Source organism: Taudactylus pleione, unplaced genomic scaffold, assembly GCF_031769625.1.
Source record: "Taudactylus pleione unplaced genomic scaffold, aTauple2 ptg000906l, whole genome shotgun sequence".
NCBI classification, from domain to species: domain Eukaryota; kingdom Metazoa; phylum Chordata; class Amphibia; order Anura; family Myobatrachidae; genus Taudactylus; species Taudactylus pleione.
In genome coordinates this window covers 1,894,261-1,907,631 of record NW_028285307.1, presented here as the reverse complement: position 1 = coordinate 1,907,631, position 13,371 = coordinate 1,894,261, and the positions used below count along the sequence as shown (strand labels likewise).

The 13,371-nt window shown below is 45.2% G+C and overlaps 1 protein-coding gene across 1 annotated transcript in view; it reads left to right on the top strand.

Annotated features, from left to right (window-relative positions):
- TYROBP (transmembrane immune signaling adaptor TYROBP) overlaps positions 1-13,371 on the top strand; it is a 42,059-nt gene that overhangs the window by 10,349 nt on the left and 18,339 nt on the right. The window contains exon 2 of the mRNA XM_088459356.1: positions 10,618-10,638. Coding sequence (XP_088315482.1) covers positions 10,618-10,638 — 21 coding nt within the window. The remainder of the gene's footprint in view (positions 1-10,617; positions 10,639-13,371) is intronic.

Sequence of the window (13,371 nt, the reverse complement as noted above, 5' to 3'; positions counted from 1 at the left end):
TCTGGTGATCCAGCTACAGGTTGTTCTATTCTGATGATCTAGCTACAGGATGTTCTACTCTGGTGATCTTGCTCCAGGTTGTTCTACTGTGGTTATCTGTTTACAGGTTGTTGTGTTCTGGTGATACGGCTACAGGTTGTTCTGCTCTGATGATCCAGCTACAGATTTTTCCTTCCCTGCCCACATCATTAGAGGATATACTCAGACAAGCAGGATATTTAGAGAGCTAACAGCACAATGAATCATAATATAACAGTCCTTGTTGTGGGATTGATTCCACATGCTGCTGTAACTGCTTTAGGAGCTCATTCAGAGCTGCTTGCTGCTGGCATCCGCTCACTCTGAATGTGGTTGTTTTTTTTTGGTCTCTGGCTGCTCGCAAAGCTGTGGGAGACCACTCACAGCTTGTGCGAGCGGCCTGGAGACCGTCGCAATAATCACGACCATCGGCCTTGTGACGAGACCCTGGGATATGGTCTAGCTTCTGCAAGGCCGAGTGGTCCAACTGACATCAATAGTGATGTCAGTTGGACCGCCCAACAAACGCCAGGTGTTCCTAAGGTAACACCTGCATTTGTGCAGCCACCCCCCCCTACCAGCCCACAAAACGGAGCGAGCTGTCAACCAACATTGACAGCCGCCCCGTCTTGTTGTGAGCCCCGTGGCAACTGGACTTCAGTCACTCAGCAGGGCTCTCGCACACCGGACCTGGTGCATGCGCAGTTCGCAAACATCGGGCCGCTTAGTGTTTTCGCCTTAGACCACCTGTGATCTAGTATAATCCCTTCCCCTGGCTTACAAGCATTCGTCTGACTATAAAAGGCCTAAAATGCCCACTTTGTGCACCTGCTGTTGCAACTTTCGGAAGCACCCTTGGGACTTGCGCCAGCCCGATGCTAGGTGCAGAGTCTCCATTCGCGTATGGCTTCCACTGTACACGATTAAATGTCTGAGTCTACAACCACTGCTGTGACGCGCCGGCGACACTTCCATAACATGTCCATTAGATACTCCTTGTATGTTTGTTTATCAACATTCCAGTCACCGCCCAGGAGGCCCAATATAATTCAGAGTCAGTGCTTGCGCCCTGCAACTTTTTAGAGATTTAGATGCATGCACAGTCACAAAACAATTTACTTGTGTACGTGAGTATCGGCATTGCGTGTGACTCTGATAAGTCCCTATGAGAAGGCTACAAAGGATAACATGTAAACATTCATTGTGGAAAACCCCCTTTATCCTCTAGTTCTGCTAATGCAGATATCAAGAACTTGGACTGTCCTCAGAGAACCAGGAGCCAGTTGGACGCCTAAGGCGTGAACCTTATAACTGATCACTAAATCTTTGTATTGTAACTGTTTGTGTTCAGTGAGGCTTAGCATGACCATTTTCCTAAAAGGGAAAGCTGCTGCAGGATTGTGCAGTGAATAATGAGCTCATATTGTTAAATTACTAACAGGAACAGGAAAACCTGTCCCTTATGGTGACACTTCTTATAGCAGCTTGATTTACCATACAGTTAGGGTCTAGGGTCACCAACCAGTCTCTTATTACAGGACATATCCTCCTTGTTTAATTGAAATCTATCCTCCAGGTACTGTATGTAATATGTTTCTGTCCTCCCAGATATACTGTACACGGGTGTAATATGTTGGATGCTGAAGCTTAGGTATTTGATGATATTCACAATCCTATACAATTTATCGTGTTACTTTCTGAGGGTTGGGCACGGGATGCCAGAGCTCAGGATCCCGCGGTCAGAATCCCGATGCCTGCATCCCGACTGGGTTAGGATACTGACACCTGTCGGTAAGTATCCTAACCCTAGCCCTAAACCTAACCCTCCCTACTCACGGCCTAAACCGAACCCTCGGCACACGGGCCGCTGGGTCCAGGGAGGACCTCACCGCAAACCCGGCACCAATGTTTTTAATACTTACCACTCCACTGTCGTAGTCCCACAGCGCCAGTATAAGCGCTGTCAAAATCACCTGGAAAATGGCCGTCGTGGCCATATTCCTGGCATTTTTGCGCAGCAGGGAAAACACTGGGAAAATGGCCGCGGCACCATTTTCCCAGTGACTTGCGCATGCGCTGTAGACTCTGGGAACACTCTAGTGCCCAGAGTTTACCGGTGTGGCACTGCGCTCAGTGCACTGCCAGCCACCGGAGAGAGAGGAGGCGGCCCCGGACAGAGATTGCACGCAGGCCCCCTCCTCTCTTGAAACACCCCTAGTTCTACCACACCCTGGCCCTCATTCAGAGGCAGTCGCAAGAAGCGACCGCTCGTTCTGAATTAGAGCGGCCGCTTGTCAAGACCATCGTGACCATCGTGGCTTGTGACGAGACCCTAAGGTTGGGTCTTGGCAACCGCAAGCCCCAGGGAGCTTCCTGCTCTGATCGAGCAGGAAGCTCCCCGCTGACATCACTGCTGATGTCAGTGCGGCCGCCCACAAAACGGCAGGCGTTCCTGCCACGCCTACAAAACGTGTCGAGCTGTTGCTCGTGAGCTCCGGAGCGAGAGAATTTCTCTCTCGCTCTGGGGCTTGCGCGCGTGCAGGGCCTTAACATCGACCCGGTTGCGAGCGCTCTGCGCTTGCGACCGGGTCTGAATGAGGTCCCCTGTCCCTTCCTTTATAAAGAAGACCTGTTCTTTGCATGTCCTCTCTAAAGGATTGGCCAAGTCACTCTGTGGTAGTTGGCCACACCCCTTTTGGTGGCTGGCCACACCCCTTATGCTTGGGCCACAAACACTGCATTCCCTGGTGGGCCCTTCATGCTCCAGTACAACACTGATGAGAACCCACCTATATCGTCTAGCGATGGCATCATTGATGGACTTATTAGTGGAGAAGAGCCACTTTTTAAAAAATTTATTATTTTGTTATTATTTATTGTTTACTGGCAGAGCTTCTCACATTCATTTCAATGATCCATTCATTTCAATGGCGTTTATACATGCTGCAAACCCCAGTTAAATGAATATATTATTATTTAAGGTTACTACAGTACATACATTTGTAAACCTGAGCGAACACCTGCAGCACATGTAAACCACATAGGAACCACCTAAGCACTAAGATACATTTTCACATGTGGTTTTCATGAGCGTTGTTTTCAGTAATGGGTTAAAAGAACTGCACTGAAATTATTTTTATTTTAAATCAATACACTTTTTTGGTGGTGTCCTAAAATGTCACTAATATAGTAGGTTTCAATGGTGATACTTTAACCTGATGGCAATAGCGGCAGCGGGCATTCGCAGTAACGAGCAGTTGCAACGCCAGATGAAGGTATTTTTTATTTCAATAAAAGTGTTTTTGTTTTATTTATTTTTGAAATAAAATATACATTATTATAGATTGCAGTGAAATTCAAGCACATTTATAGCTCACTGTTCCCGAATATAATATAGGGTGCCCAGATTACGGCGACAATTTATTTCGCAGGAAACAATGCGGAAACAGAAGTAATTTTTGTGCCCACTCTACACTTTCTATGAGGAAATAACATAGGTTCAAACAATTTTTTTTATTTTTTGGTCGCAATAACGTGATAATAGGAAGAATCAAAAGAAATGGATCTAAAAATATATTTTTATTTTATGTATGAAGCATTATCTTGCCCACAAATGGGGAACTGATCTTGCCCCATAGAGATAAAGCTGAAATCAGACGATATTAGGCTGTGGAGCAGACTTGTGGCTAGTGTTACATAAACAATCTGTGCAAAGCCAATTTCAGTGTGTCTAGTCTGTCCTGTATTCCTTCTGATACATCAACATTGATTAGATCATTTATCATTTGCAATTAAACACTAGCGGACCGTGCATGCAATAAGGGCGTTGTTGTTATGACTTTTTACTCAGTGGAGGAACTTTAGGAAATGTGGGCCTGATTCAGAGCTGCTCGTAAGCGGCCGCTCGTTCGCTCCGAGCGATGTTCGCACAACTGCGCATGCGTATGGGTTGTAATACGCATGCGCCAACCAGTCATTGCGGTCGGAAATCGAGCGCTCACAAAATAGCGAGTGCCTGCTAATTTGAGTGACAGGATGAGGCGTTTGTGGGTGGTAACAGGGGAAGGTGCTTGAAAACGGGGAGTGGAGATCCGAACGCAGGCGTGCCAAACGGTCAAAATGGGTGTTTTAAGGATGTGCATAATTAACAAAGCAGCGTCATCGACCACGTCACTTGGTTGTTTCTTAGCCTGAACTGTTCGCATGATTGCGGTAGGAAAATCCAACCACAAGCACTGCGAGCAGTTCAGACGCCTTTCGATGTACTCGATTAATCTAATAAATAGCGGAGATGACGTAAGATGCGAGCGGCCAGGGGGCGTCTTTACAAAATAGCGAGCGCATGTTTTTCGTTCGCTTGCTCAGACATAGAGGCGTCAACAGACCGCAAAGAGCGAGCGCACAATTTAAATAGCCGGCCCCTTTTTCTGAACGAGCGAGCGCAAATAGCATCCGGCTCTGAATCAGGCCCTGAGCTCCCTCCTCTGCAGCTCTGTAGGGAAAGGGCTCTATGCAGAGCTCTGGTGACTCTGGCTGATGAAGCCCCCCACCACGTTACATCCCCAGACCCCCTATGCGCCTGTATATTTGGTGGCTGCAGCATGTGGCCTATTTGACTCATTCAGCCTGTGTACACTGCAATCCTGCACCCATGGTCAATCTGTCACTGTTACTAGGTCAGTTGGTCACAAGGTTCCGGATTATTACCAAACTGAAAAGAGCGCTGCCTGGTTACATTTCCTGTTCTGCTTTTCACATTGCTTAAGAATTTCCTCTGAAATGGTCAGGAGACTGATTGCAAATCCGATACAGGAGATACCACTACCTGCCCCCCTGGTAAAAGTAACAGAAGTAATTTAAACAGTTAAAGTTTTATGTGGGTAACTGGACAACAATTAAGAAATATGGGAAAAGTTTAAAAACACGAATAGCCTGATTTAAAAACAAGTGATATTCTTATTATCCCTCGTTACTAATCTTAAATGGTGCTCCAACCAATCAGCTCCTGCCATGTCTTTAAAAGATGACAGTTAGGAGCTGATTGGTCAGAGCACCATTTAATATTAGTAAAGAGTGATAAAAAGAATATAACTTGTTGTTAAATCAGCCCCTTAATATACACGATCGCTTTTGTGAAACATTGATACACTAACCAAATTGGTTTTATCGTCTATATTCCCAAATACTAAAAACATCTTGCTGCTAATCTGTGAGGCTTGCTGCTAATCTGTGAGGCTTGTTGCTAATCTGTGACACTTGTTGCTAACATCTGAACATGGCTGCCAGGGTCAGTGTAACTGCATTTTAAAATGCAGATGTGTCTAGGTGGAGTCTTGTTAGTGACTGGCTAGTCACTCCCCTGAGTCTTGCTGCTAATCTGTGAGTCTTGTTGCTAATCTGTGAGGCTTGCTGCTAATCTGTGAGTCTTGCTGCTAATCGGTGAGGCTTGTTGCTAATCTTTGACACTTGTTGCTAATCTGTGAGTCTTGTTGCTAATCTGTGACACTTGTTGCTAATCTGTGAGTCTTGCTGCTAATCGGTGAGGCTTGTTGCTAATCTGTGAGTCTTGTTGCTAATCTGTGACACTTGCTGCTAATCTGTGAGGCTTGCTGCTAATCTGTGAGTCTTGCTGCTAATCGGTGAGGCTTGTTGCTAATCTTTGACACTTGTTGCTAATCTGTGAGTCTTGTTGCTAATCTGTGAGTCTTGTTGCTAATCTGTGAGTCTTGCTGCTAATCTGTGAGTCTTGTTGCTAATCTGTGACACTTGTTGCTAATCTGTGAGTCTTGTTGCTAATCTGTGACACTTGTTGCTAATCTGTGAGTCTTGCTGCTAAACTGTGAGTCTTGCTGCTAATCGGTGAGGCTTGTTGCTAATCTTTGACACTTGTTGCTAATCTGTGAGTCTTGTTGCTAATCTGTGACACTTGTTGCTAATCTGTGAGTCTTGCTGCTAATCTGTGAGTCTTGTTGCTAATCTGTGACACTTGTTGCTAATCTGTGAGTCTTGTTGCTAATCTGTGACACTTGTTGCTAATCTGTGAGTCTTGTTGCTAAACTGTGACACTTGTTGCTAATTTGTGAGTCTTGCTGCTAAACTGTGACACTTGTTGCTAATCTGTGAGTCTTGCTGCTAAACTGTGACACTTGTTGCTAATCTGTGACACTTGTTGCTAATCTGTGACACTTGTTGCTAATCTGTGAGTCTTGCTGCTAAACTGTGACACTTGTTGCTAATCTGTGACACTTGCTGCTAAACTGTGACACTTGTTGCTAATCTGTGAGTCTGGCTGCTAAACTGTGACACTTGTTGCTAATCTGTGAGTCTTGCTGGTAATCTGTGAGGTTTGTTGCTATAATAATTTCTAACTATGTTCAAATACAAGAGGTAGGCAGTGTACAGGATGGATAGAATTAGAGAGATCAGGTGTAGATAAATATACCCGCTATATCAGATTGACAAATAAATAGTGACAAAGCTAAGGAAATAGAAACACAGCAGCTCAATCCCCAGCAACGTGGACATGTGCAGACCATATCTGGCTGCCATGTGAACAGCGCGCGGAGACAATGTAAAGATGAGAATTTCGAGTACAGTGAGAATCTAACCTCTGACCATAGACTACATCACGCCCCCATCTCCCACAATCAAAATCCTGAATAGGAAATGAAAGAATCAATTTGGAAACTAGACGATACAGAGAACACAACCATCACGTACAAGGAATGGGGGCTGGAGGCAGCAGCTATAGGCCATGATTGCAGTTAATGTATGGAAAAGAACCCAAAACAGAAACTCCCCATTTGGAACCTGGTAACATTATATGCAGGTGGTACCAAACAACTCCACACTGGCAAAGCCATGGGGGCACATCGGCAAAGCCATGGGGGGATCCCACCCATGATCTCAGCATTTTGAAGTAGCAATGCTAACCATCACACCACCCATGCTACAGCTGTACACAGTGATGCAGAGCGCCGCACTGATCACTAACAAGTAGAGATGTGCGCTGACCCCCGTGTTTTGGTTTTGGATCTGCATTGATCTGTGAGTTTTGGTTTTAGTTTTGGATCTGTTTTTTTTTTTAAATGATAAAACGTTTTTTAAAACATCTAAAATGAAGTAATTCTGCAATCCAAATCCCGAAACTTTTCCCAAGGACATCTTTTCTGCCCATGCGCGAGGCACCAGGAAAATGGCCGCCGGCGCTGCAAAGCAGGATACTGAAATCTATGGAAAGGGTGTGCAGTGTGGGTAACCCATCACCCAGCACCCATTATAAATACGCCCCTGGCTATCGGAGATTGCACCAGCCCTATCACAGATTCTCCGGCTGAACATGGCTGCCAGGGTCAGTGTAACTGCATCTTAAGACGCAGATGTGTCTGGGTGGAGTCTTGTTAGTGACTGGCTAGTCACTCCCCTGTTACCAACCAGAAACATTCACTGATATTGGTTCCCTCTCTCTGCTTCCAAATTCATTCTGCGGCTCCCGGCAGTAACGTGCAAAAGCAAAAAAACACCAACTTAAAAAAAAAACTCTGATGCTTGTGAAACAAGTGATCCAACATAAACAAAAATAAAAACTAATATATATATATATATATATATATATATAATAAAAAATGTAAATATTAATGACAGCTGCTAGTTCCAAAGAAGGACCAGTGAAAATCTACCCTAATACACAATCCAAAAGGAAAACAAAAACTGTGGAGCAGTACTAATAAAGTACACATACACGTTCTACATTTCCAACTCCAGCTTTTCTTTAATTGGTGCTGTCTCTTGGAATATAACATCTCTTGACTTGACAAGCTTTATAGTATTTGAATTGTAGAGTATATACCCTTTACTCTCTTGGCAATATCCAAGCATGATTCACTTCATGGACTTTGAATTCAAAAGCTCTGAGATGTTTAATAGTTAGTTTTCTTTCTGACTATGCTTCTATTGGTGTTTTGTTTTTTAAGGCAACTGTGGGAGCATGAATTTTCAAATAAACTGCTGTAAACACTGCCTTCATCCAAAAATCACTCTTCACCCGGCTCTCAGGTCAGAATGGGAAGAAGACTGCCAGAGAGGGGCTGCATGCTTCTGCTGCAGCTCCCCCTACAGGCAGCCCAGCCAGCACCAGCAGGCACACTTGCCTGCATGCTACATACAGGGACAGTTGGTCAGGAGTCAGGATGCAATGATGGTGGGAGGCGGGTGGTGCAGGTATGATGACCTGGCTGGTGGTGTCCCCTTCTGCTTGGCCTGCCATGGCACACAGGGCACGTGCCCCACTCAATCCTCCCTAGTTATGCCACTGTTCTTATGAAAACATCGATAAACATTATGAAGTACTGTATCTGTATCCACTAATTGATTTAATTTCCATCGTACCACACATATCTGTATGCACCAATTCCAGAGGTGCTTCAGCTCTGCTTGCTGATTTTGGAAATAGCTTTGTTTTCCTGTTATGCAGCTTTCACACATGGGTCTTTCTGTATCAGTCACTGATATTCCTGTAACCATCTCATTCAGAAGTTTCTGGACATTGTCATAATGTGACCTAAACATCTGTGCCAGAGTTCCATAGACTGTCAGTCAAATGTCATTATCGCATAACACTGTTATATGTAAAGCACATACAATTGATGGCATCGGGTACCTGTTGCTATTATAGTCCCTTTTTTGTTCAGTACAATGCACTTTTCTTTCATGAACTTGACTCTTTTGCTCTAAGACACTGATGGCTATTAGGTTTGTCCACCTATATGGTACATAAAGCACATCTTGGATTTCTCTGACTTCTTTTTTAGTCCCTATTTTCAAGCGGGTAGTGACGGTCCCAAATGTTGTAGCTGTAAGCACTTCATTTCCAATTCCTTTAAATGTTATGGGATCATACAGGTTCAATGTAGTGAACTACTCCTCATTGCAGCTAAAATGTCTAGTAGCATTTGAGTCAATATACCAACAAACTTTTATGAGGCTGTGGTACTCAGAGCTGACTATTCTTTACCACTGTATTTCCTACTTTGCATAGCATTTACATTTTTCAATTTACTTTCAGTTTCTTTGTGTCCTATTTAGTAACTTATATAACAATTGTATTTAGCATTTCCAGGCTTCGCACTTTTAGTGTGTAATGCACTAATCTCAGCATATAACTCAACTGACAAACATTCTTGGAACTGTAGCTACTTAGTCCAGACAATTTCTGTATTTTGCTTGGCTATTTTTGCTTCTAACGCTACTACTACAAAGTCAAATTCAGGCATTAAGTTGTGTAGCATTGTCATTGCAGTCTCATCATTTACTTGGACTACTGGGATATGGACATCATTTTGTCAATGTAGTCACTCATACTTGTCCTTTCACTCATTTTGGAATTATAAAATACATGCTTTAGATTAATTCTTCTCATCAGACCCCCAACTCATATGCTGCTTGTAGTGCTGTCCACATGTCTTTAGCTGTCATTTTCCCATGTATGATAGTGTACACAACATAGTGCTGTTCAACACTAAAGCCTATTGTTTCCATGGCTCTTTCTATATTATCTGGGCTTGAACGGTCACCTGAGTCAACTGTAATTTTTTACAACCTTTCAATCTTTAATGGCATTTAATGAAAATCATCATGGATGTAGCTCCTACATATTTGTTGTATACGGACATAGTTATGCAGCTTCTCTGATTAGCTTTTTTGATACTCTGCACTGAACTTGCTGTTCTTAACACTCCATGTTAATCCTTTTGCACTGGCATATGTCTATGGCATCCAGGTACTTGGGACCTTATTCAGAGTTGGTCGCGAGCGCCGATGCGCTCGTAACCGACTCGATGGTAAGGCCTGCGCAAGCGCAGTGGCCTCACTGCATGTGCGCAAGCCCCAGAGCGACAGATAACCTCTGTCGCTCCGGAGCTCGCTACCAAAGGGGCGGCTGTCGATGTTGATTGACAGCTCGCCCCGTTTGGTAGGCGAGCCGGGGTGGTGGTTTCCAAAATGGAGGCGTTCCTTAAGGAACGCCTACCGTTTTGTGGGCTTACGAGTGCCCAGACCCAACCTTAGGGTCTGGTCGTAAGCTCCAATGGTCGCGATGGTGAGCACCATTGTGACCATAAACCTGGTCGGTCATTAAGCTGTGGGTGGTAATCCACAGCTTAATGATCGACAAGGAGGTGGCCGTTCAGGATGCAAGCAGCCACCCTGATTCTGTGCGACCGCTTGCATCTAACGACAGCCTCTGAGTGAGGTCCTTGGTGCTTGTGTGTCTGGTATTTAGGTATCCGAAGAGTATCACATCTATATTATTATAGAATTGTTGCCTATGTAGTAAGAGAACCCCAGCTGCAGTGTGCACACACACCTAACCTCCAGTGTATTGTGCATATGTCCATCGCGGTGACAGGAAAGAAGTTGACTGGAATTGGAAAGTGTGTGTGTGGGGGGGTAAGTATAAGACTCTTATCTAGAGAAGGCGCCTCGGGTGTACAGAAAGAGGTTTGGGCAGCAGACATTGTGCTCGTTGTATAAATGGAATGTCCTCAACCTGACAATTCTTCCCATGTCTCTTTTCATGATGCAATTTCCTTTCAATTTCAGACGCTGCCTCAGGACAGGATGGTAAGACTGCTTTATCTGTGTGCGTCTTGTATGGCATGTTATTGTAACACAATTCTGTATATAAAAATGCTGGGACGCACTAGGGCAGAGGTTCCCAAACTGTTGGGGAGCCTTGAGGGCCACGTTTGGGAACCTCTGCACTAGGTTTAATCTAAGGCGAGTAAGGCTGAAAAACTATTTAATATATCACAGTGTACAATATAACAAGTATAATACAATGTATCAATTCAATACATATATCGGATTTAACAAAAGGTGAGATCGCTTACCTACGGGGACTTGTCCTTATTTCCATATACCATCTGGAAAGACTCATCCCAGAGGGACACTTATGACGCACTGGGGAGTTATTTTTGTCCAATCAGAGCAGCAGCCTATTTTATTATTGTCATACCATTCTTATCTATTGAATTGATACATTGTTTATACTTGTTATATTGTACACTGTGATATATTACATTGTTTATATTTATCTATCAGCACTATCTTTTTCCTTTTTATTTGCTTTTGTCGTAGTGGGTTGCAGCCCACTTAGGAGCTGATTCAGACCCGCTCGCTAGATGTGGCCACTCGCTCCCAGCGTATGGAAATTCAGCTAAGTGACGTCAAGGCAGCCGCTCACACGGCAAGGCATAAGCACGCTCACTATGTCTTGGTGAGCGATTGCTTTGTGTTTACAGATGCCCACCAGCCTGTCTTTAGCCGTCCACTAGCGGACGTCATCTCCAGGAAGTATTTACAACCATCGGTACATCGGGTACAATCGGATCTGACCGCAGCGCTTGCAGTTGACTGTACCCTACCGCAAGCACTGCGAGCCCTTCAGTGTATTATTCAACCAGGCTGCCTGTTAATTATGCACGCCCCAGAAACGACGTGAAAACACTCTGGAACGCCTGCGTCCACAACTCCACTCCCCCCGTTACTACTGGCCTGCCCCTGTTACCACCCACAAACGGCCTCTCCTGTCACTCATTGCCCTGGGCTGTCTTTGCAGGGCGAGCGAGCACATTCCAATCGCTTGTACTAGTTTGCGCACTGCGAACTACACGCATGCGCACATTAGCGAACATCGTCTGCAACGAGCGGCCACTTGCTAGCGAGTGGGTCTGAATCAGGTCCTTAGTGTACTGTAGCAGATCTTTAGACAGATGTAGTTCTCCTATTGACTATTCTGCGCAACTGTTTTTTACTATTTCCTGTGAGGCTGAAAGAACCTGCATCTAGTGCATTGCAAACCGGATTCTCAGTAGACCGGACGCCTCTGTGCGCAGTATATCTCGCTGTGCATATCATTTACACAAGTGATGCATATTGTGTATAAGCCAGCGTCAGGCCCTGCTTGGATGCAAATAACCATCCAGGGATTTTCCTGCAGTCATCATGGGGATCAGTCATCCCTGACATAATTGCTGCCATATATAGAGTTTTGGTCACCTGACTATTTAGACTTTGCTGGTAATGGTCTGAGGGCCTGATTCAGAGCCGGACGCTATTTGCGCTCGCTCGTTCAGAAAAAGGGTCCGGCTATTTAAATTGAGCGCTCGCTCTTTGCGGTTTGTTGACGCCTCTATGTCAGAGCGAGTGAACGAAACATGCGCTCGCTATTTGTAAAGGCGCCCCCTGGCCGCTCACATCATACGTCATCTCCGCTATTTATTAGATTAATCGAGTACATCGAAAGGCGTCTGAACTGCTCGCAGTGCTTGTGGTTGGATTTTCCTACCGCAATCATGCGAACAGTTCAGGCTAAGAAACAACCAAGTGACGTGGCTGATGACGCTGCTTTGTTAATTACGCACATCCTTAAAATGCCCGTTTTAACCGTTTGGCACGCCTACGTTCGGATCTCCACGCCCCGTTTTCAAGCACCTTCCCCTGTTACCACCCACAAACGCCTCATCCTGTCACTCAAATTAGCAGGCACTTGCTATTTGGCGAGCGCTCGATTTCCGATCGCACTGACTGGTTGGCGCATGCGCATTACGACCCATACGCATGCGCTGTTGTGCGAACATCGCTCGGAGCAAACGAGCGGCTCTGAATCAGGCCCAGAGTGTACAGGGGCTGTGTTATATGCCAGTCAGGCCTGGACCCAAAAGGTGATTCAGCTTGTCCACATTCACGGAAATCAGACTAATTTAAATTTCGGGCGAGTCTTTTCATTCATCTCTGGTATCGATGTGCGCAGTTCTCAATCTATGAAGATTTTCACTGAAATCCTAAAATGAGGAGTCTATTTAATAAATTGACACTCATCACAATAATTACGTTCAGTAAAGTCTGCCACCGCCAGTGAGCCAGTTACAGTCCGTGACTACACTGGCTTCATTGGCAGTGACTTCCCATTGGATGCGCTATCTGCCAATCACACACAGGAAAGGCAGTCCGGGCCATGATTAACAGATAACGTGCTTCCAGTTGGAAATCTCTCTCCTGGCTTCTCGTCAGCCATATCAAGCTTCTATGGGCTGCAGCTGAAGCAGTGCCTAGAAGCTGATCTCATGTACATGCGGCAGTCTGCCAGTGTTTGTGTGCAGGTCGCAGCACCTGCCAGAATTAATGCACATGTGCAGTGGACCTAGCTGGTTGCAAGAGATGGGCACTGCAAGCGGCAGTGCCCACTGCAGTCCGGGACCAGAAAGCAGCACGGTCGGCAGCCCCTTCCTCAAGAAAGGCTAGATACTCAGCTCTCCAAAGCAAAGAACAGTGCCTGATGGACAACAGGGCAAC